At 42.2% G+C, this 25,164-nt stretch overlaps 1 protein-coding gene across 1 annotated transcript in view; it reads left to right on the top strand.

Annotated features, from left to right (window-relative positions):
• The window catches only part of LMNTD1 (lamin tail domain containing 1), a 99,627-nt gene extending 74,847 nt beyond the window's left edge, over positions 1–24,780 (top strand). The window contains exons 8-18 of the mRNA XM_018556069.1: positions 1,222–1,323; positions 6,606–6,724; positions 8,288–8,493; positions 9,364–9,550; positions 14,144–14,330; positions 15,921–16,040; positions 16,369–16,562; positions 17,581–17,753; positions 18,351–18,439; positions 22,488–22,645; positions 24,629–24,780. Coding sequence (XP_018411571.1) covers positions 1,222–1,323; positions 6,606–6,724; positions 8,288–8,493; positions 9,364–9,550; positions 14,144–14,330; positions 15,921–16,040; positions 16,369–16,562; positions 17,581–17,753; positions 18,351–18,439; positions 22,488–22,637 — 1,527 coding nt within the window. The 3' untranslated portion in view covers positions 22,638–22,645; positions 24,629–24,780. The remainder of the gene's footprint in view (positions 1–1,221; positions 1,324–6,605; positions 6,725–8,287; positions 8,494–9,363; positions 9,551–14,143; positions 14,331–15,920; positions 16,041–16,368; positions 16,563–17,580; positions 17,754–18,350; positions 18,440–22,487; positions 22,646–24,628) is intronic.
• Positions 24,781–25,164: the final 384 nt, after the last annotated feature.

The following is a 25,164-nucleotide window of genomic DNA, read 5'->3' on the forward strand; positions in this document are numbered from 1 at the left end:
TTGGCCCCGAAATCTCGTTTTCTGCCAGTCTCCAGGGGGGGGGGGGGGAGAGGGAGTTGGCAGGTAGGGGGACACATTGAAGAACCTGGCCTTTGGGCAGCAGAGAGAGTAAATCCAGCCATGGACATGTCTAGCCGCTAGGGACCAATGACTTTCTAAAATCTCCTTATTTAATACAACATTGCTTGCAGTTTGACCAGCTGTTGAACCTGATCGCCAGGTTTGGATCTACCGGTCCCAAGAGAAACCAGCACAGAGTACAGACCTGCATGGTGTCCCTAAGCCAAGAGAATGTGCTTGGCCACCTGCTATACTTACACCAACCATTCACCCATTGCCATCAGACTGCTGCTCCAATTGCATAACTAGAATAAAATACTTTTTTTGCATTTGCCCGGGGTTCCGCTTTAAATCATGCACTTAAAGTGACACTAAACTCAGGAGTTAAAATTTAAAAAGGCATTCCAATACGCTATTAACAAAAATTTATCTTATGTGCGCCTGGAGGAGGGCTATTTTTGTTCCCCGTGGTCCCTGTGTGTGTTGTAAAGTAGTCACCACTCCAAGCTCACTTCTGTAATGGACTACAATCTCACATTTAGTTTACTAATTTGTATTGAAATTGCAGCCCATCACATGAGCGAGCTTGAAGTGGTGACTACTTTACAACACACACAGAGACCATGGGGAACAAAAGTAGCCACCCTCCAGAAGGAAGGACAGTGTCAGCACCAATTCAGAGATGATTTGAGGATCTACAGCCGAGTGATACACAAATAAGATACATTTTTGTTAATAGTTAGGGTGCTGGACTACATGTTTAAGATTTATCTCCCGGGTTTAGTGTCATTCTAAGTTGATGAATGCCTCCTCCTGTTTTATTTTCACCTTTTCAAAAACAATTCACTGAAAAGAAAAATATAATAGTTTATGGCAATTTTTTTAAATGAAAACTGATGATTTAAAAATGTTGGAAATTACTTTTGAATTGACACTAACATTTTAAAGCTTCCATTAGATTTTAGTGATCGGGTTTAAAGATACCAGGGAATATCACTTACACTTGATCAATATTGAAAATCAGGGCCATTCCCTGGAACAGACCTCCAAACCCTTTACCTGCTGTTTGTCGCTATGTTTAGTGCAAATGGGAATTTGTTTTATGTTTGCTTTTGCTGCATTTCCCGATAACTCACATCCTCACACCGTGTCTCCCTACAGCTCTTCGAGGAAGGAAGAAATAGCCGCACTTTGATTGAGAAGCTGGAAGCTGAGCATATGAAGGGTCTGCAGCACATTCGGGCCCTGGAGGCCAGGCTGGAGGTCAGTGTGTCTGTCAATTCCAAATAATTACACCAGCAACCCCCCTCCCCTCCCTCCCACAAAGAGGAACATTTCAGCCGCAGATGGACTTTGTCATTTAATTTGCCATTACATTAAATAATATGGGCAATTGTCGTTCCCCAGAGCAGAGCGTGTTCTACCCAACAATGGGAGCCATTCAGGACCATCGTCAACAGTTCACAGAGCTTCCTGTCTCTATTATGAGATATTAGAGGACATAGACAGCCAGTCTCTACTGCCCACTCTTGATCCTGATGTAACAAAACCATTAATTGTGCCGAATTTAAGTATGTAGAGTTAGAATTAAAAAAGTATTTTTAGTAAGCATTACGGGCCCCACTCACACTTATGCAGCGCTTCCCTCTCCACAGAAAGTTCTAAACAGACCGTTTCCATACAATTCCAAAGCTGGTAGTCACATCCCGAGCCTTACTGCATTGTATTAAAGTGTAGCATAGCTTTGGATAGAGTTGGAGAAGAGTTGGCCCCTCTGTCAAGCTTGTATTGCTGTGTCCCCATTGGGGAGATTCACCCCTTTATTTGACCATTGACATTTAGAAAGAAAGTGAGGGGAAATCCGAAATTTTTGTTTTGTTCTCAGAACTAGAGGTAAGGGGATCTTCCAATCGGGCCACTTGTTCTGGGGTGGGGGGAAATTCTCTCATATTCCTCTAATATCCTGTTGTGCCTCTGGGACAGAAAGTTGATGAAAATTTCCCCAATGGTGCAAAGGGCAAAAAATACATTGGCAGGAGTTTAAACCCTTCCCTACTCTACACAAAACTGAAAGAGGGTCTAAACCAGCCTTTCTTACCAGGGTGCCATGGCACCCTGGGGTGCCTTCTACCTTCCTGAAGGGTCATGCCTTTCCATGGTGCAAGCTGACTTCTGATGTGAATGGGGCTTTTGATGTGAATAGGGCTCCTGATGTGAATGGGGAACTCTCATGTGAAAGTGGGGCGTCTGATGTGAAGGGGATGGAGACCTCTGTTGTGCAGGGATAGAGGGGGGTTCTGAGGTGAAAAGGGCTCTCAATGTCTTGATGTGAAGGGCAGCTTGTGAGGTGAATTGGGTTCCTCATGTGAAAGAGGGGCTTCTGATGTCAACAGGGGGCTTGTGTGAAGGGGGCAGCTAGTGTAAGAGGGGGTCCTAATGTAGCGGGAGGCACCCAATGCACAGAGGGACACTGATGTGAAGGGGAACTCGGATGTGAAGGGGGAACTCCATTCTTTTTGTGTGGAGTCACCTGGTAAAATCCATACCAGACTCTATCTGGGATAAGGGTCTGGTATGGAATAGGGAGGGGCCACGTATTGTTTTTTACACTTATGGTTTTTAAATTTTAGACTGGGGGGAGGGAGGGGGGGGTTGGGTCTATTCACGCAGACCAAACTTTCAAAAACATTCATAGCGCAAATGGCTTGGTAAATTGGTTATATACAGGCCCCCCTATGCATTCCTAATAATGGAAGTATACGTTTTTTTTAAAGGGTTTCATTATGGTCTGAGAAAGTTATTTTTGCTTATTTGTGCCAAATTCAAAATACTGGCAGGATCAACAGGTAAAAATAAAGGGCAAAAAGCCTGAAAAAAGAAAACGAATGCAGCCAATTAAGGAATGGTAAGCTGCAATATATTAAATTTTTGTTCTTGGGTTCAGAAACACTTCAAATAAATATACTCTTCCGTCTTCTTATTGTGGAATTCTACAGCAGCTGTCCTAGTTAATCTGGTGAAAAGCAGAGCTGTACCGCAGTGCAGTTTGATACTGCAGACCAGAGAGTGTGGCGGCTGCATTCAGCCGGGTACATACAGTACTGTATCTCTTGTTAGTTTATTTTATCTCAGGGTGCAATTTAGGTGCAGCTTTCGTTATCTTCTGTTATCATATGTCTCATATTTATTATTACCATGTTTTATTTATATTATGTTGAACCAATATCTTCTGCAACACTGTGCAAAATGAGTTCATGCAAGGGGCCATCGTAAAGACATCTATAGAAAAAGATTAATCACCCATTCAGACTTGTTTATTCCAATGCATTGCGTTAACGCACGTTATGTCGCGCAGCTAATTTGTGTAATTGTCCTTTAACACTCCAAAACAAAAATTGGATGTGGAGTTTTTTTTCTGATGCTACACACAACAGCGCATTTTGGAGCCATAAGGCTCTGACACACTGCACGCGAAGCGTATAAACCTGCGTGTCACGATGCCAAGTCCATTCGGTTGTTACGCGTGAGCTGATTCACTGAAGATGCAGTCCTTCATCTGGCCAAGCTCAGCTCACACACTGCATGCGCATCTCCGTGCCTGACAGCTTTGCTTTGTTCTGCACGGCTTCACATGCAGTGTGTCACAGGCTTTATCATGCATTGTGGTGCGCTGTAACACATGGCCGTCAGATCTATGTTGCCACTCAAAATAACTGTCACCCTCATGTGCTAGACACGTGCCGTGCGTTATTATGCCTCATGGTAGCATGCGCATTACCGCAATGCACTGCAGCACAAAAGTGTGATTTAGCCCATAAGCCTAAAGGAGCTTAAAGTTTTCACACGTTCCAGGTGCATCAAAACAAACGAACAAACAAGCAAGTGGTGAGCAAAGTCTTAAAGTGTGTTTCTTTTATTAAAGCAGCCACAGCCTGAATAGAAAAGCCTGTCCCCTACCAGCATGCTGCAGAGAAGGATGCTTGCTCCCTGCTTGGAAGCATAGTTTTTTTAGTGTTGGATTACACAGAAAATCTCCCCTCCTCCTCCTGAAGAAGCTGTATATGTGAAACGCGTAGAGGATTGTTACCATTAGTGCATCGACAAACTTCCCATTAGCACTTCTGCTTTGCAGCACTGGGGCTCCCCGGTTCATATGCTGGTCTGGACACTATCTGCAGGGAGTTTGCATGTTCTCTCTGTGCTTGTGTGGGTTTACTGCGGGTTCTCTGGTTTTCTCCCACACTCCAAAGACATGCTGGTAGGTTTATTGACCCCTGTCTAAATCAGCCCATGTAAGTGTGTGTGTGAGATAGTGACCTTAGATTGTAAGCAACTTGAGGGCAGGGACTGATGTGAATGTGTACTATGCAGAAATTTGTCGACGCTATATACTGTAAATACCTAGAATAAATAAATAAGAAATATCCTCATTGGACAATTTTATATTTAAGTTATGTACAGCCATTATTGCATTTGGATGGTGTTCTCAATCTCAATACTAGTTAGTAAACTTAACAAAAGTAAGAAGGGGGATGGTAGCCACCACTCCAAGCTCACTCCCTTGATGGACTATAACTTTAATGCAAATTAGTGGACTAAACATGAGATTGTAGCCCATCACAGGAGTGAGCTTTGAGCGGTGACTACTTTACAACACACACAGGGACCATGGGGAACAAAAGTAGTCACCCTCCAGAAGGACGGACAGTGTCAGCACCAATTCAGAGATGATTTGAGGATCTACAGCCGAGTGATACACAAATAAGATACATGTTTGTTAATATTTAAGGTACTTTTTTAAGATTTAACACCTGAGTTTAGTGTCACTTTAAGTGCTGATCATGTTACAGCAAATAAAGGAAGCTTCTGTGAGTTCCCCTTATGTTGCTTTCAGAATGGTGACTTCACTGTCAATGAGTCAAAAAAATCTTCCATTTTACTGCATATGACACAGGTTCCATTGATAGGTAGGTAATAAAAAGCTTGATGTCCATTAAGTTCAACCTGATAGATAGAAGTGATTTACTTTGTTACAGATTCACTGGATAGAAACTATTTTATTTTTCCGTTCTTCTTCTTTATTTTTATTTGCCTAAAATTAACCCTAGCTCCTCCCACTGGGTTTCTCACCACCAAATTCTGAAGGAAATATTCTTATGCTTCTGCACAATTCCATATACTATATATTGGCGAATGACTCCTTCTTTGTTTCATGTGACCCGACTTATTTTTGATCTGTTGCTGTCTTAGATGTGGGTTATTTTGTCTTTTTACCACTTTTATTGGGCAGTACGAAAAAAAGAGAGACTGCTTTGCGGCGGGGCTTAATTGCACTCTAGTTGTGGTTTCCCGCTCCTAAATCACCCCCACTTTTTTCTCCTCTAAGAGGGCCCCTGGTCATGGAGAATTCACCAAGCGGGGCCTAATTGTCTTGAGTGAAAATAGCCCATGTTGGAGGAGATCCAGTTCATGTTTAGAGTCACATGATGTGTCCTCCACACACTGGACTTGAAAAGAAATTGGCTGAGATTTAATTAGAGGCCCTGAATGCCTATCATTACAATCAGCAAGAAGGAAGGGAAGGCGGGATAAGTCTTAATGGAGGAAAAATGAAAATGTGTTACTTGCTGCAAAGATCACATATGGTATTAATAATTGAGCGTGGAGAGAGAGAGACAGCGAGAGACAGTAAATGGATAGAGAGAGAGAAAGAGAGAGTATATGTAAGGAGATAGAGAGGGAGCAAGATTTATATATACAGGCAGTATATAGGGCAGGTGAGTGACCAAACTTTATTGCTTGCATTGTGTAGCAAATAAGTTGTGCTCGGTCTGAGTGGATGTTAATTCAATGTGTGATTTGCAATTTTATGACATTGGTCACCCATACACGTATTACAACAAAGTTTCCAGATTTATGGTTATAACACTAGAGTGCTCGTTTAGCTACTTTGGGTGCGTTTAAACATAAATGAACGCTCAATGACACACTGGGCTGTGATTGATACTTTCACCATTTATTTTTGTTACATTTCACTGTCACATGCCGAGATATAGATTTCCGGTAATTGTACACTGTATTTTTTTCCTCTTTAAACTAAGAGATTGTTCATCACAAATATTGAATTAACATCCACTCAGACCGAGCACAACTTATTTGCTACACCATTATATTCACTTTTACACATTGTTGCGGCTGGTCTAATTAGCTATTTAGATACTCACTCCTAGCGCAGTGATTTTTGTATTACTATTTTTATTGCTTGCATGCCATACAGTAAAGTGTGGTCACGGACACAATCACAAATACCTTGCTAGATAAGACAACGCACAGATGCCTACACATAAGCTGTTCTTTTTTTATTACATTTTCTTTGAATCTTTTGAAATCTTCTGACATATTAATATGTGTATGGCTAGTCTAATTATGTGCCATACTGAGGTCCTTCTACTCTTGTCAGCCCCGGCCTTCATTTGTGCACACTGGTCCCATGGTTTCTCCATGTGTTCCAATAGATACAAAACATGACGTTTCTGTCTCACCAGGAGCTGCAGGATCTTCTCCTGGCCAAGATGAAGGAGCTGAACACTTTCCAGGAAAGCAACGTGTCCCTGCGGAATGAACTGGATGCTATGAAGGCCATGCTGGAGGAAGAGGAACACCAGTAAGTAAAGCTTGATAAGTAAGAACACAAGATAAGTGCAGCTTTTAGCTACCACTAACCACACTTCATCTCTCCGTCTACCTCTGCTTTGGCACTGCCTGCATGCATGTTGCCCGCCTCTGTCTTACTGAAAATCCATATAGGTCACCATCTGTTTTAGAAGACAGGGCAGGGGTATGTCCTTCTTTGTGGGTCATCTGATCTCTTCTGCTATTCAGGTCTCTCCATCACATTTCAGGCTATTCACAAAGAATAAATCTACAATCAGAAAAGCTGGATCTTTGCCTCTAACTTGCCATTTGCTGGCTGAAAGTGGTAAATGTAAAATGATTATATTACAGAAAATTATTATAATAAATAAATAATATTTAAATGAAGAAAACACTTTTTTTAGTCTTGAATGTAATTAACAAATACATAAAAAAATACCAAATACCCCAAATTCATAAGGAAATACATTGGTAAATAAAAAACAATAACAAAGACTAAACCATAGTAATAAAATAGAATCCTTTTTTGCGGTAGTGGCACTGGATGCAGTGCAATTACTTTTAACGAGATATTGATGTAATTTTAATATTTATTTATTACAGGTATTTATATAGCGGCAACAATTTACACAGTGCTTGACACATTCACATCACATTCACCAAAGAACAAATTGGATATTCCAAAACTCATTATTTAATCAAGTAAAATATTATCCAACGCATTTTGGAGGAAACTGAGACTCCTTCTTTATAACAACTGTATTTCGCTGTATCTTGCAGGCAGCAACAAATAAAGTTTCTTATCTTATCATATTAGGTATCAAAAAAGGATAAACATAAATCATTATGTATTTATTTATTACAGATATTTATATAGCACTGACCATTTACACAGAGCTTTATATAGTTGCACATTCACATTAGTCCCTGCCCCCAATGAGCTTACAATCTAAGGTCTCTATCTCACATGTATACATACAGGAGCCAATTAACCTTCCAGCATGTCTTTGGAGTGTGGGAGGAAACCGAAGTACCCGGAGGACACCCACACAACCACAGAGAGAATCTGCAAACTCCTTGCAGATAATGTCCAGACCAGGATAATGAAAAAGAAAGCTGACTATGAACACACCTGACTAGTAAAATAATAATTGTGTATAACACAATAGAAATGTGTAAAAATGCAGAGATATTAATAAATACAATTATTAAACAGTATTTGATATAAAGCCAGCTGACCAACTGAAAGCAATGCACTCCCTGTGTGGCCTATATGTTATCTCAATAATTGCTAAGAGACTGATGGACAATGAGCGCACTGAGAGCTCCCTCTAGTGGACAGTATACACATTTCTATAGTTTTTACAACAACACAAATATGGAAGAGAAAGTTTGTAAAGATGTGGAAATCTCACGTCAAAAATGACTTTAGGATAAACACTGCAATAATATCTCCAAATATGTGAAATTGAACTGTGAAATAATTATAGGCTTTTCCTTTAAAACTTTTCTTTATGTTTTTCAGCTGTTTACTCATTCACCTGATTTGATTTGATTGATGTATTTTCTCCAGGATGACCATCGGTAACTGGCACTGCCCACAGACTTCGTCCTCATCCTCCAATCCACTAACCGACTCCTTCCCATCGTCTGTACACAATTTTATCCCCGAGCACTACAAGACACCCGAAGTCCTTCCACTGATAACTACATCTTACTCCAATGATACTTCTTCTGCTCCCTCCACAGAGGAAAGTTCCCTTAAAGGGGAAAACACTGGTAAATTAAAGGAGAACTACTGTATATTATTCATTATTTTTTTCAGTTATCAGCTTATTGCAAATAAATGAAACCGGTATACATATTATATCATTTATTTTATTTTATATGTTTAAATAGTTTTTGATTATTTATGTATGTGGGTGCATTCATATTCATTCAATTTATTTGTAGGCTCTGCTTCCTTTGTTCCTTAGTAAACCTTTTTCAATGCAAGTTTCCCAGGAAAGGTCTAAAAACCACGGATGTCAGGGGCAGTCAAGCTCAGCGCTCTTGTGGAACTACAAGTCCCATTAGGCATTACAGGACTCTGACAGCCACAGGCATGAGTCACAGAATGGGGTTTGTAGTTTCACCACAGCTGGAGTGCCAGGGTTGCCTACCCCTCATATTCTGTATAATCGTATAACCACTCAATACAAAAGCTCACCGCAGGCCTTACAATCTGATTGTACAATCTCCTATAAATCTACCAACAACTATGTAGTACAAGGGCTTGGCTGATAGGATGAACAGTACATTGATTGGATAGATTAGGTACAATAGGTCCTGATGTTACTTAGTTTTGCTAGATGTAGATTTGAGTGTAGAGAGATTGTATGGTCAAATTGTAAATACTTTTGCAAGGTATTACCTGGATTGGCAGAAGGTAAATGTATATCCTTTGTGGCAATTGAGGAATATATTTATATAAAGGTTTTTGACTTGTGCCCGCAGCTCACGTTTAAAAGCATAGGATATTTTCATTGAATCAACAGGAGACGTGTTATAGGGTGATATTAGAACTCTGTGGGGGGAATTTTTCTTCATTCTCTGTTGTGATTTTTAGGTGTGGACTGACTCACATTTTTTATTGTTGCTCAATTCCAGTTGAAGACGTACAAGACCAAATAGATCAGTTTAAGAGGTCAACCTCTGCCCCTCCTCGCAGCAGCCAGATGCCAAAGCGCAGCAAAAGACAAGACTCATTCTGTTCAGTGACGGACAACACGAACCCGAAATGCATCAACAAAATTCCACCGCTGACCAGAAATGACAGGACAAATGCTGTCTCCAGGTCAGATGAAAAAGAGCACCTGTCACAAGAGGGGGCCTCCTAAGAGGGGATTACTCCTCAATTTACAGAGACTTGCTCTGTCATTTTCTATTGTGTGTCCGGGACAGAAAGTAAAGTGAAATCTCCCCAATGGGACACTGAGAGCCATAACATCTGGCAGGGACTTTATCCTTTGCAGACTCTATCCAAAACGAAGAGGGTTATTCACTAAAGAGCCGAAGGATCCAGCCGTAGCTTCGGCTGGATCCTTCGGCTCTCTCCGGCCGCCTCTGACCTTCGGTTCAGTGGAACAGAAGGGCTGCTGTACGGGCTATTCACAATAGCCCGTACAGCAGACGAAGGCAGCCGAGCAGCTCAGCTGAGCTGAAGGCATATGCTTCAGCAAGCCTAAGCCAAAGCAACAGCCGAAGCATAGAGAAAGGTTGGCTGAAGCCGATCTCACGGCTGGCTCCGTCCAGTTGTAATGACAGATTACGCTGATCTGTTATTCATTGGCCGGGACCTGCTAGAAGACTCTAGCCGGTGGCGGCCAATAGGAAGCAGTTGGGCGGAGCTAGCTGTCACTGCTAGCTCCGCCCAATTGTTTTTCTTTTGTCACCATCTTTGCCAGCGTTTTGTTTACATTATTTTTAATTTTCAAATTTGTTTTTTCTTTAAACTATTTTAATTTTTTTAAAGCAATTGTTGTAATTATGTTTATTTAAGGAATGGGTGTAAGATGATTTCATATCAGCAGGTAGAGCTGCACACTGATGTGATTTTTATTGAAAGGGGGTAAAGGTTCGCTTTAACACATATTGGGCAGGCATGGTCCATTGTTACCATCAGGAAACGCACCTTGAGGAATGTCATAAAGCCATCACTGGAGTGCAGGTAGACAGGAAGCAGTTGCAAAGAGGCTGCAGGAGATCAGCAGGACTGGGATACAGCACAAGAGGAAAATAAAGAGGAACATTTGTATTTTATTTAAAAAACAATTAAACAAGTATGATACACAGAGATTTAACAAAAAAAAACATGTAAAAGATTCCATGTGAGCTTTGTATTGTACATTCTAAACACATTCTTTTTTTAGAGGTAATCTCAGTATTTCTTGTACAGGAATAAATTCAGTAGTTTTGGGGTTGTCAGTTCGGACTGAATACCGATACAGGAAGTTATTTTTCCACAAATGGCATCACCTGTAATATTATTTGACGCTAATTTCCTATGCGCTGTAAAGCGTGAGCTCGGCGCTGTCGATGAGCACTTAATAATGTATAGAATTCTATGCTCGATTAGCATGTGAGGGAGTCTGGGGTTGTCAGTCCTGCAAATGAGATATTCCTCCCAGCAGCCGGATTTTTCAGAGTTACACAAGAGCCGAGTTGGGCAATGAAAAGCATGGAAAATTCTGATGAATAGGAATTCTGTATCTCAATTATCTTGAGCATGTTAGAGGAATTAATAATCACATTCTGTAAGGCAGTATAATCAGTCAGCCTGTGGTGGGAGGGAGGCAAAAGGAACCAGAATGTTCTTAGCTGAAATACTGGTAAATATGTTATTGGCTTTTCAAGTGGACCTGTCATTGTGTAAACCTGCACACCCTAGAAATACATACCACTGCATTAGGATCCCACTGCATGACCGATTAACTAGGCATAGAATATAGTCTGGGAAGGTTTTTGATGCTGTCTGACCACTTTGGAGAGCTTTCCCCTCGCTGTGTGCCTCAGGGACAATGCTGTGTACCCAAATTAGGGGACCGGGGGTCACTGGGATAGGAAAGTACACACAGTTTCCTATCATTTCTTGTCTTTTCTTTGTCACTGGGACAGGAAGTGAGCACAAAATCCCCTGATGGGGGCACAGACTGCCATCAAAACCTAACCCATTCTTGCACTATGCAACACTAAAGGGTCTATTAATCAAATTCCACCAAGCCATATGCTGAGTAAATACCATTCATACACCATTCCTGCCACTAGATGCAGCCGAGGAGCATAGAGAAATTCGTATCCTCCTGTTCGCACTACATTCCCACCAGTAGATGGAGCCGAGGAGCATATGGATTTCTCCATCTAGAATTTTCTATGCTCCTTGGCTCCTTCTAGTGGTGGCAAGGCATATGCTGGATGAAAGCCGTTCGTATGCCATTCCAGTTACTGGATGAAGTCGAGGAGCACAGAAAATTCTATATGGAAAATTCTGATGCTGCTTGGCTCCTTCTAGTGGTGGCAAACCATACGCTGGATGTTGTTCATATGCCATTCCAGCTCCTGGATGGAGCTGAGGAGCATAGAAAATTCTAGATGGAGAAATGTTGATGCTCCTTGGCACCATCTAGTGGTGGGAATGCAGTGTGAACAGGAGCATAGAAATTTCTCCATGCAGAATTTTCTATGCTCCTCGACTCCATCCAGTAGCTGAAATGGCATACGAACAGCATTCATCTAGCGTTTGGTTTACCGCCACCAGATGGAGCCAAGGAGCATAGAAAATTCTAGATGGAGATATTCCTATGCTCCTGTTTGCACTGTGTTTTCACCACTAGATGGAGCCAATAAGCATCAGAATTTTTTGGCTCATTGGCTCCATCTATTGGCAGGAATGCCGTACGAATGGCATTCGCCCAGCGTATAGCTGGTTGCGGTGATGTCATAAGGGGAGTATGGCCTGCACCTGGTGAGGCCATCATAGGGGGTGACACCAAAAATGACTCACAGTAATTTTGGTGTTACCCCCTCTGAAAAGCTTTACGAGACTAGAGGGGACCCTGCGGTATGCCTTATCCTGCCGGATGCACATTCCCTCCTCTCTCTGCCGGCATACATAACCAAGATGGCTGCCAGCAGCTAAGAGTGCATGACGTCATTTTGTGTGTGCGTGATGAGGTCACTCAAGCCCCTAATGACATCACACACATGTGTGATGATGTCCTGGCAGGTCACACCCGGCGTCCACGCTGGCTGACACCTGGCCTGAGGATGCCTCTGGCTGCGCAGAAGATTTATAAATAGACCCCTAAAAGTTGTGGCTCTGCTTTGAACTGATTAATTTAACAGCTCCTTGCCTTAAACTGCTTTCTAATTGGACTGGAGTTCTTCCTAAAGACAAAGATAGATTATTTGCTGTTTTGAGCGGCGTTCCCCTGTAGCACCCTGCGTCTGGGGCCTCCGCTTGGAAGCCGATTGAATGTCAGGAGACTTTCTTTAACTCGTTGCCCCTGGCCAAGAGTCAGAATAATTCATCTTTTCTCCTTCAGCCCCGGGGCAACACACATTTGCTTTGTGCAGGGTTGACGTGTATCTCGGGAAGAGTTGCCACCTCCGTGGGAAGAAAATAGTTGCGTAAAAAACACCGTTAATAAATAATGAGGGTTTAAAAATCGTAGCACGGTGTTCTCAATGTTCCATAGGAAAATCGCTGCGGGCTTTCTTCTCTGAGCTGTACAGAGCGTTTTCTGCTCACCATCGGCCACAACATCGACAAGATGTCTGTTTACATATTAGGTATCACTGCGTGGATAACAGCGAGTGGCCGGCTGCCTAGAAAAGCTGCATAAAATTGTGCGCAGGTCAATAATAATGAGCGGTAACTTAAAACAACCAATCAGAATTAATTTCATGTTAGTGCAAAGAGGAATTCGAATTGGCTGCAATGGGATATTCCGCTAGTACAGTGCCTCTTACCTTACTGAATACGCCGTCTAATGCCCTGTAATCATTTTTAAAGTAAGTGTGTCATGAGAGACTTATGGGGGCTACCATAAAAAATGCTAGTTGCTCACCTGCTATCTTGACGCACTGAATTCAATACTTTCATTTGCTGCACTGGAGTCCTTATCTGCATACTTGTTTGGTACAGTGGCTTAAAGTATTGAAAGCAAGTGGCTGGGCATGATAGCCAGGAACCTAGCATTGGCCACCAATGGAAGCCACCATATTCCTCTCATGACTGGTTTCCTACATGTACAGTCATTTTAGCTATATGCTAATTTGATGGAATTGTTTGTTAAAATAGAACTGGCCACACGCTCGTAACCCCATTTCCAGCTCAGCCAGGCTAGTGCTCAGATAAAGGGTATGGTAAGGGATTTTAGGGGGGACCCAACACTTTTTTGCGGTTGGGAGCCCCCCTAAAATTCCTACCAGACCTAAAGGATCTGGTATTAATTGCTGGAGGGAATCGCACATTTTTTTTTTTTTTTTTTTGGGGGGGGGGTTTGATTGTTTGTGTGGGCTGTCAGAAGTGTAAAATGTTTCTGCATTCTGTAACAGTTCTCTGCTACTTTGTTGACATTCGGGATGCTCCCGAATGTCGACAATGAGGCAGAGAGCTGCCACAGAATAACACACAGCTCTCCACTCTTTTATTTAATGCTGAATGACATTCTGGAAATAATTCGGATGCATCCGAATTTCGTTATCAAAAACATTCGGATTCGTTTGGATTGGGTATTTCTGTTATTTGTAAATTCAGATGCATTCGAATGTCTAAATATGCAGAAATTCTTACGAAAGTCAATTCGGAATAAAATAAGTCACACGTGTCTATTAAACTGTTTATTAGCCAAAGTCTGATATAGGTAATGTGTTTGGGCTCGCCTAGTGCTCTCGGGTATCTGGAAATCTCTGAAGTAGACCCCAGCGGCAACTTTGTAAGAATCGTCAACCAGTCACTAGACAAAGAGGAAGACATTGGAGGTTGTCTTCTCCAACAGAACATTCAGGGTCATCCTGTGTCGATCTATCGATTCCCACCAAAAACCAGAGTGATGGCACGCTGCGTGGTCACCGTGAGTACAGCTCCTCCTAAAAATATATGCTTTCTGTTTTTTTAGTTTAAAGGGAAAATCCACCCATAAGTAAAATCCATTGCAGCTTTGGAAATTGTCCCTGTCCCTTGGCTTGTGCTAGGCACTTCATAAATATATATTTTTTAAATAGACTGTTGGGCTGCCGGTGAGTTGAATCTTAAAGTCGGCATAGCAATGTTCCTGGAACATGGACCTTCTCCTTACTGTATGAGTAACCCAGTATTACTTTTTACAACAATTCAATTCATGTGCATAGACACAACAGAAATGCCTTTTACAATTACTTTAGCAACTGATTAACTGTCTGTAAGACCTTTCTGACAATGGCCAGCATCCCCTTTCTTGGAGAAGTTGATTGTGTGGGTTATATTTGTGTGTCCAATCACTGTTGTTTTTCCCTGAGATAGCCCAGTGGCAGTGATATCTGGAGAGTGCTCACTCTCTCCAAGCATGCATGTCCCCCAGTACAGATAAATGTTAATACTTGATGTTCTGCAGATGTTTTTAGGATGAAGGTTCAGTGTATTGTGGAACTACAAATCACCCCATCTAAGGCCTGTAGGTAGCTACAAAAACATGCTGCCCAAAAGCAGAATTGTATTGGCACCTTAGTTCAGTAACTTTGCTGGCCAATGATATTAAACCCCACTACAGCTCTGAAAACATTGGTGGCAGTGACCTACATTGCATCCCTATATCGCTACAGCCCTGTTAACATTGGTGGCCAGTGGCCTATATTGCACCCCCACTACAGTCCCTTAAACAATGGTGGCCTATATTGGACCCATTACAGTCCATTAAGCATTGGTAGATAGTGACCAATATTGCACCCCACTACAGTCCCTTAAACATTGGTGGACAGTGGCCTATATTGGACCCATTACCGTCGTTTCAATATTGGTAGATAGTGACCTACATTGCACCCCACTACAGTCCCTTAAGCATTGGTGGCCAGTGACCTATATTGCACCCAACTACAGTCCCATAAACACTGGTGTTCAGTGGCCTTAGTGTGTGTCAGGAGCCTCTTTTACAGTCTAATGATTGTATCCGGACGCTTTTTAGCTGCTCTGAACCTGCAGTGATATACAGTATGGGTTTGAAGGATCGGGATCCAACTTCCATTTGCAGCAGCACACAAAGAACCCTTGGCTCAGCAAAGAACTTTAAAGCCCTCTACTCAACTAACATCTGTTATTCAACTCCTTTTTGTTCCTTCCTCATCCTTGGGTTTTGCAATGACCGGACCTAACCATAAACCATTAGGATAGTCAGTCTGCAGACCTTTGAGTCTCACGCCTCCTGCAACCACCTGATATTTGCTCCATGTAGATGGAGATGCCATTCATTTAGGGTTTATTATATAATTTTAAATTCTAAAGCTCAGCTCAGAAACATGGAACGTCTGCTTATTCTTTTCTGCCATAACTTTGCTACGGTGCATGTTTGGCACTCATTTGAAGCCTAGTTGGACTTTGTTTTGCCATCAAGCTGGTGACATCTACCAAGTCTCCCATAAACCCTTAAACCTCCCCTATAAATTGAATATCAATTTTGTTTTACTTACAGATTTGGGCCTCATCTGCTGGTGTCACTCACAATCCCCCAACAGACTTTTTGTGGAAGGAGAAAAGCAAGTTTGTCACTGAACAGCGCTGTACTACCATCCTGTGTACCTCAAATGGGAAGGTAAGTTCCATTGAATTCATCTATTTTGTTGGCTGAATCTTTTTAATTAGAAACATGGTTTATCGAGAGGTTAAATGTCGATATTTTGACTTCCAGCCTAAACTTCTTTTTTGGATATGGTTAGGGAAGAGAATATCCATCAGGTTTTTATTGTCATCTGTGTCTCCCCATTTGTCACGGGACAGAAGCTGAAGGGAAATTCGAATGTTGACTGTGTCACCACAGCGTAGCTATTTTTGGCTACCTTCATCACTAGATCAGAGTCTTGGTTGTAACAGATGGCAGTTGTCTAGATTAATTGGGTTCCTTTCACATGTGATTTCTGTAGGCCATGGCATGGTTCACTCCTCTAAAAAACAAAATGAGAAAATCTGTGAAAAAAAACTTGCTTGAATCAGAACCGATTTCAGAGGTACACGCCTCCGAGCAGCCGAAGAAGGATGGAGAACCAATCACAGAAGAAGATACAGATTCCCCACCAGCCCACCGCAGGCTGGAAAAAGTGCCAACCTTACTAAAGAGGTACACATATAGAAATGTAACCTAATATCTATATATTATCTATCTATCTATCTTAAATCACTTTGAAAGTAATAGGGTTTACAGTAAGGGAGAGGAAGTTACACAGCACAGGTGCATAGGAAGTAAATACTTCTTTCCTATGCTCCTCAGCTCCATCTAGAGCCCATAATACTGCATTGACCTGACATTACATTCAACCTGGAAAGAAAATCTACTAATAACATTCGTATTTGCTTCCATTTGCACAGAACTAATGCACATGAAGTTTTGCAGGATGTTAGAAATACACCCCTAGCATTTTCTTCTTAGCTGGAGTTCAGCTTTAAACATTAAGTTAAAAGATTCAGAAATTGATCAACAATCACAGCAGCAGCATATAAAAAAAAAATAATAATTTTTTAGAATTGCGTACCCCCAACTTAGTGGTTCATGCAGTCTGCAACCCAACGGCCCCTCTCTGAGTATGTTTTGGGCCTTTTTGGAATACAAGAAAGGAACAACTTCCTCTAAATATGGAGAGATTTCCTCTCACTTTCTGTTGTGTTTCGGGGGAGTGAAGGTATTTTCCCTGATGGGACAGAGACAGACAGTAAACCACCATGCAAAAAAACCACTCCACCAGAAGCTTACTGTATGTACAGACATTTATTTATATATTATAGGTAGTTATATAGCGCCAACAATTTACGAAGCGCTTTACAGTGCACATTCACATCAGTCCCTGCCCTCAAGGAGCTTACAGTCTAAGTTCCCTATCTCACATGTACAGTATACATACATGGCCAATTTAGACATGAGCCAATTAACCTTCCAGCATGTCTTTGGAGTGTGGGAGGAAACCCACATAAACACAGGGAGAGCATGCAAACTCCTTGCAGAGAGTGCCCTGACTGGGATTCGAACAAGGGATCCCAGTACTGCAAGGCAGAAGTGCTAACCCAACATCATTTCATTTTTTAATATCTTATCTTGTAGCATTAGGCTTCTCTTTGTCTAAATTTTCTTCTTTTATCTGTAGAGATAAGATACCCCCTGCTGTCCTCCCGATGACGTCCAGCCCATGGACACATAGTACCTCCTCCCCGACTCACCCTGACTTCACCCCCAGCCGATTTGTGCCTCTGGGAAGTGATGGCAACAGTCAGTGTCGTCAGACAAGGTTACCAACGGCTAAAACAGAGCCGACTTCAGGTATGAAGCTGTAGTGACGCAATTGCTTGTAAAAAGCTGGTTCTGCTCAGCTCCTTCCTACTTACATGACAGGTACACTTGAGGATTTATAGGAGGTTGTCTTCTGTGTCCTGCACTGCCGGATGTGTCAGATGGCTGAGTCCACGTCTGTGTCCTGTAGTTCTTCCCACTGCCCGCTGCACCACTACAGTAGTAAATTAGTAGCCAATGGGTGGAACCACAATGAGCAGCAGTGGTTGGAGGCATCGAACATGGGAAGTAGTGGATGCTGGAGATTGGCAGCATACTTGGTGTAGCTGTGAAAGAGAATGAAGATCAAAGTCACCGGTTGTCAGAGTTACCCTTCTTTTACAGGCTGGCTGATTTGATTTATCTTTCAATTGAGAAATGTTAATAAGCTTGGTCCATATTAAATCAGACATTCACAGATTGATTTAACTCCTTGCGCCATGTTGCTCTTTATACTTTCTCAGTAGTTCCCGGTAAATATTATGTCTTGTTTTCTACAATTGACACAAATAAGGTTCAATTTTGCATTGATCGGCAAAGCAACACCAAAAAGCCTCCGCTGACAGCCTGAGCCTTTGTCTTTGTCAGGTGTCCCCAGCGCTGGTTCTAGACATGGCAGGGATCCGGCCATTAGCCCAGTGAGCAAGAATAGTCGTGGGCCAACCCGTTCAGCGGGGGTGAGTAGTTCCTCTTTTTTCCAGGCGCAGGTCTATAGAGCTCCCTGCCAGGAGGAAACACAGCGTACGTCTGACAATGGTACGGTTAGTCTGGAATACAGGGACGGTCTCTGGTGAAGAAATTGGGATTTATTGTTTTAGCTGCAAAAATATTGGCACCCAGATTTCAAATAAGTAAACAAATTAGCAGGTGATATTGTCAGATCAGTACCTCTGTGATCATTTTCATGGCAACAATGGTGGGGTTCAGTGTTTGGTTTATGGGTTAGGTTAAGAGTAGCAAAAACCTGTACTTAGATAAATATAAAGGCTATTGATATCTCTTTATGATGAGGTGACTGACTTTCATGATGATCCTCTGGCTTCAGTATTTCATGAGACTTTGACGCTGTTCAAGTCTGCAGATTCAGGGTTCTGACTTCACGTGTTTTTAAAATGTGGGCAGAATAGGGAATAGTTAGTAGTCAACTAACTATTCCCTATGCTAGAAAGTTGGATTTCCCATCACTTTCTGTCCTGCTAGGAGAATCCCCTCAGCTGGGCACAGATAACAGGTAATAAAAACTCGGCAAGGGTTGTAACACTTCATCCAAATCTAAATAAAAAGATTAGCTCGAGATACCTTTTAAGGGTAACTTATTTACTTGCTTTTAGGTTTCAAAGTGAGCAAATTAATGGGCGCACCTCCAAACATATGCACCAGTTTAACCAGTTGACATCCGGGGTGTTAAACCCCCTTCCCATCCAGGCCATTTTTCAGTATTCAGCGCTGCACTTTTTTTATTTGTGACTTTTATTTTTTTACTTTTTTTGTTTGTGACTTTTATTTTGTTTTAACTTTTTTTATTTATATAGATTTTTTTTTTTTACACTTATTGTTATTGCTATTACAACGAGTCTGCCGTCCGTCCGTTTTTTCTTAACGGGCGGACGGCAAGAGGTTAACAAGACCCTGTCGCCAAACCATTTATTTCAACAAAAATATTGCAATAAGACTATATAAGTATTTAAAGGAGAAGTACTGGGAGAGTAAAATGTACTCTTACCAATACTGAGAGCCAACATACGACATGCAATATTGTCGAGATCTTTCCCAGATGCAACGCGGCTCTGCACTGTCAGCTAATAGCAGCTGGTAGCCTGCTAAATGCTGACTTTAGTAAATGGACCCCTGTGACCCAAAAGAGGACTAATTCCCCAAAAAAGGTTTGGCTTTAGTTCTCTTTTAAGATATTTTCCTTGTGTACACATCCAAAAACCCTGAGAGTGACTGCTGCTGGGCATTGCCATCTTGGATGGGATATCAGCAGCCCCAGAAGCCTCAAAGCTGTCACTCAAATGACACTAAGGCTGGGTTCACACCTAGGAGTATCAAATATGCGCGTTTCGTGTCGCGCTTTTTTACCGCGAATCGCGGTAAAAAATGCACGACATACGCACGTTTCCGAGGGCTACCTGGCTGTATACCAATGGATACGCGCGACAAAAACGCCCCAAAGAAGCTCCTGTACTTCTTTGGGCGTAGGGCGTTTTGTAGCGCATTCATACGACCTGTAATACGCCCAGGTGTGAACCATACTCATAGGAAATAATGGGATTTTGGTGTTTGAGCGTTTTGCAGAGCATTGGAACGCGCTACAAAACGCCCAGGTGTGAACCGGGCCTTAGGGTCTGTTCACATGATATCAGGTCCTGATCAGGTGCGGATCTGCAGACTGATGCAGTACGTTTTTGCCATGTTTTTGCCGCGTTTTGGCCGTATTTTTCATGCGTTCCAGTAAAAAAAGTGGGGCTGTCAGTATGTTAGCTGCAGTGCAGTGCGTTTTTGACGTGTTTTGACTCGTTTTTGCCGCATTTTGCGTTTCCGGACCGTTTCCTGACCGTACAAAATGTGACATGCAGTATTTTTTCTGTCGTAACCTGAACGGACTGCGCACGTGAGAACTGTAGCCCATAAAACACATAGGGATACATTGGGATGCATTTTTAGTGCAGAAAACGGACGTCGTGTGAACAGGCCCTTATAGTATTCTCCTTAATTTCCCCCCCCAGCAGTTACATAAAAGGTTATGTAGGAAGGTAAGGGGAGGGGTGGAGGAGCTGGGCCAGTGCAGAGAATAATAAGACACCCCTGGAAGAGGCGAGGTCTATTATGTGCTAGAAAGATGGGGGCTGTGCTAGGAAATTGACTCTTCTGAAGTAGACAAATGTTCTACCAAATTCAAAGGCATATTACAAGTGAATGATAATTCATAGAAAGGAAAAATGCTGCATGCAAAATTAAAGTTAGTGACGGGGTCTCTTTATTTGTGCTCACAATGAATGTACAGTGTAGTTTTGTCCCTGTACATGCCCCTAATAACTCATATTGCATGGGATCTGCACAAACCTTCTGCTGTAATGGAAGAGGCTCTTGCATGCTGCAGGATCTCCTTTGCCTGCAGTTGTAAAGTGCAAAAACGAACTAGAAAGGCTTTTTAGGGCTTTTAAGGTGGTTGACAAGAAAACAATGGTGGCAAATTCTACTGAATCCAGAGAATGGTTTGCACACAGTTGGAAAGAGTTACAGGCGCTAGAGCAAACTTGAGGCTTGTGTTATAAATGCCACCACTGACATCTAGTGTTCTGATAAGGAATAGCGGCAGGATTACAATTTGACAAAAGTTATAATAAAAAATTAAAAAGTTATATGGGCTACACCCAGACTTTGCAGACACTCCTTAACTGACCAGTCTCAGAGAAATAATTCATTGTCTGGAATGGTTGGTCTCTTAAAGCGACACTGAACTGAACTCAAGTACCTTAACTATTAAATAAATATTGTGTAACACTCGGCTGTAGATCCTCAAATCATCTCTGAATTGGTGCTGACACTGTCCTTCCCCATGGTCCCTGTGTGTGTTGTAAATTAGTAACCAATCCAAGCTCACTCCCGTGATGGACTATAACTTCAATACAAATTAGTAAACTAAACATGAGATTGTAGTCCATCACAGGAGCCAGCTTGCTCTCTGCTCATCTCGATAGCATATGGGTGGGAGGAGGGTGTTTGGTGTCCTGTAGTGTACAGGGACCGGGGAACAATGTGACTGGTAACAGTGTAGGAAGCTCTCTGGCAGGATCAGAAGGTACTTTTTTTATTTTGTTAATGAACAGGAAACAAAAATTAATTAACCTTATTGTAAGTGCGAACACCAGCATGCTGTAAAATGATATCACATCCCCATTTACTTTAGCTGATAATCGCAACATTTCAGAAAGATAATAAATATATTTTGTTCTACAATGTATCGCCAGCCAGGATCTTAGGAAAAAAAGTTAAAAGAACATTTTATTTATTAAGCATAAAACACGCTTCCAACCATTAGTAATATTTTGTGTCTTATGTTTAACAAATAAAATATTATTTTAAGTTTTATCCCTGAGAACCTGATTGGTGATACATTGTATAAAACAAAATATATTTGTAAAGTTGCAATCACCACTAAGTAGCCAAAGCGGATCAAGGTGTGATATTTTCCCACGTCAACAATGATTTCATATCTATTATATTGCACAGATATAACAAAATCTGTAATGGTATTTATATATAACAGACTAAAGGGGATCAATTTCATGCTTAGGGTTTACAACCAACACTAAATAACTTTGTCCTGAACTCCACCACCCCCCACCCCTCCAAACAGTAAAAGTTTTTTAAAAATGTTTAATTGCTCTTTCTTCACCCCCCTGAGAATCATGAGTGTCCCTGCTCCTGCAGCCTCCTGGTATATCTCCATCATATATACCGGGAGGCTGCAGGAGCAGGGAGACACAGTGGCCGATGGGTGAATCCCAGGCATGTCATTAGGGTCCGGCTGCATAAACCAGACACAAGGGGGAAATTTGCTATGGCATTGGTAGCTACCAACACCTTTTGGTACCTTGTGCTAGTTTGTTGTGAATGTTGCATTGACAGCTTCACTGTCATCTATAAAGCTGAACCTCGTCCATCACAAATGTGCAAGTCTGATTTTGATAAACTGATAGGTATCTGTTTGTATGGCAGGCAGTAAGAGGAACCCTTAGACTCCTCATCCCAGGAAGCTTTGCCCCGCCCTCTGCTCAGCACCAAGCAGGGTTACAGATACTACAGTCAGTGCAAAACCTTGGCTTCCAGCCTCCGATGCCGCAGCCTCCAGCTCCGACCTCCTGGTGATTGGACAGGTCTGGAATACCACAGTTTTACAGTATTCATAATGATAAGTGTATGTTTTCAGGCAAAATAACAACCTCTAGCCCATTGCACTATTTATTTTGAGCACCTTTGGAGCTACACTTATATGGTAGTCTCCCACTTTTAGCCTCCCTTCTAACTTTTATACTCCCCAGTTCCTGAACCAGCAAAATATTGCTGACAAGATGGAAGAACCGCTTGTCTAACTGACCCATACATGCACTGTGCACGCCCATTCATTCCTATGGAGGCGTGGAGTACAACCTTGTGCAGACCAAGCTGGAAGGATTGATATTTCACAGGAATGGGGACAGTTGAATATATAAATATAAAAAAAAAAGGGTGAACTCCCATATACTGTAAGTGTAACTGCCCAAATGTAAAGGAGTTTTAGCTCTTTCCTATTTTACTGTTAGTTACATACTAAATATTGGTCAACTACACATCCTTGCCTCCAGAGTCCTTCAGTTCACAGCCACAGTCTAATGCACACTGTCAAGGATACCGGCACAGGTGACCCCACACCTGCGCAGGTACCCACACAGGCAGACCAAACACTTATGACCACACCGGACAGGGCAGAATGTTATATATACAGTTTAATCAACCGCAAACTAAACAAAACCCAAAAGCAAACATAAATAAGTAACATCACCCAGACTACTAGCAGGTAAAGGCAACAAGAGGACAAGCAGGTAATGGCAACAAGAGGACAAGCAGGTAATGGCAACAAGAGGAAAGGCAGGTAATGGCAACAAGAGGAAAGGCAGGTAATGGCAACAAGTGGTATCTAGGCCTGCAAATGGGTAACCGGGCTCGGGGCACAAACAGGGTACAGGACTGGTAACAGGACTCTGGACGGAAAGCAGGATTCTCCGGAACTGGGGACTCAGGGTTCACGTTTCAGGAAACAATACTGAGCCATCATCCTGACTGCAGGGAGGGTTTAAATATCCTCCCAGGAAGCACCAGGTGATGGCTAAGTACTAAGTAAAAAATGTGGATCCGCGCTTTATGGGTAGCCCTGATATTAAAGCAGCTGCGCTCTCAACCCTGGGGGTCAAAATTTGATAAAGTGTAAAAACATTAGTAAATTCTATCCCATTTTGAAGGCAGAAGAAGGGTTAAGGGCAGTAGATTAACAGCTCCAATGTCATCGGTGTGGAGAAACCCCAACTGAATAAAAAAGAAAAGACATCAGGGGCACCACTAATGCATCTAATGTGCATTACCAGAAGTAGATATTTATACAAATATTACACTCACAATTGTATTAAGTAACCAAGCCGTGTATCATCAAAAACATCCACAAGTACATTCCCCTGGGAGGGGGTTCTCCAAAAGCAATAGATTAGTAGGCTTCCATCCCCCCCTGGAAGGAGGTTCCCCAAAAGCTATGGATTAGTAGGGTCCCATCCCCCCCTGGAAGGAGGTTCCCCAAAAGCTATGGATTAGTAGGGTCCCATCCCCCCCTGGAAGGAGGTTCCCCAAAAGCTATGGATTAGTAGGGTCCCATCCCCCCCTGGAAGGAGGTTCCCCAAAAGCTATGGATTAGTAGGGTCCCATCCCCCCTGGAAGGAGGTCAATAGATTAGTAAGGTTCAAGGTCAGAGGAGCAAGCCCAATGCTGGTAGTGGTAAAAGTGTAGAGATGAAAGCACAACAGCCCCAGGACACCTGTAACAACAAAAACAAAATGTTTTGACTTTAGATATCTTCAAAAAGACAACAAACGTTAATCCCTATAGCACGGAGGGAGAATGTTTATATTAATATGTCTTTATTGTTACTCTGAATCTGCTTTAATTTATATTGTATGTCATCATTTGGTATGTAACACTTGGTGATCTTCTGAATTACGATGGACTCTCTCTCACAGCACGTCCGCAGCAAAGTGTCCCTGGAACGTGACAACAGTGCTGCAACAGAGTTCCCAACCTCAATACTGATGCATCTGTGTTTTCTTTATTTGCAGTCGAGCTCCCGGGGAGTCCTGTATTTGGGATATTCCGCACCCCCCGGCTCTGTTCTACACAAGTTCTTCGCAAACACCTCCTACAACATCCGTATGGCCAGTCAGGTGTCGCTCACTCCAACACTCTTATCCAGCTACTAATAAACTCAGAATAAACTGGCTCATTGTCTCTGTTATTTATCATGTATTTGCTAGAAAACAAAGGTCGTGTGGTGTTCACGGTCTAGTAGGATGCTTTGGTAAATTATAAGTACAGCAGATAATGGATCGTCAAAGGAATGGATAGCTCGGATTATCTGAAGTAAAAGTAATTTAAAGCTAAAAGTCAATGCGTTTCAGGGTTATAAGTCCCCCTTCAGGGCTTTTCAGCAGAAACATGCAATGAGTCTGCACAGAGACATTGAGAACTAAGGGCTGGCATTGTCTGAAGCTGTCCATACACTGTTCTGTTTTTCGTTCAACCCGTGGGCTGAACAAAAAAAAGAGCAGATTCCTGCACCCATGCTTACGAGCGTTGATTGAGAAATCTTCTGCTG

Source organism: Nanorana parkeri, unplaced genomic scaffold (assembly GCF_000935625.1).
Source record: "Nanorana parkeri isolate BGI_ZX_2015 unplaced genomic scaffold, ASM93562v1 scaffold224, whole genome shotgun sequence".
NCBI lineage: Eukaryota > Metazoa > Chordata > Amphibia > Anura > Dicroglossidae > Nanorana > Nanorana parkeri.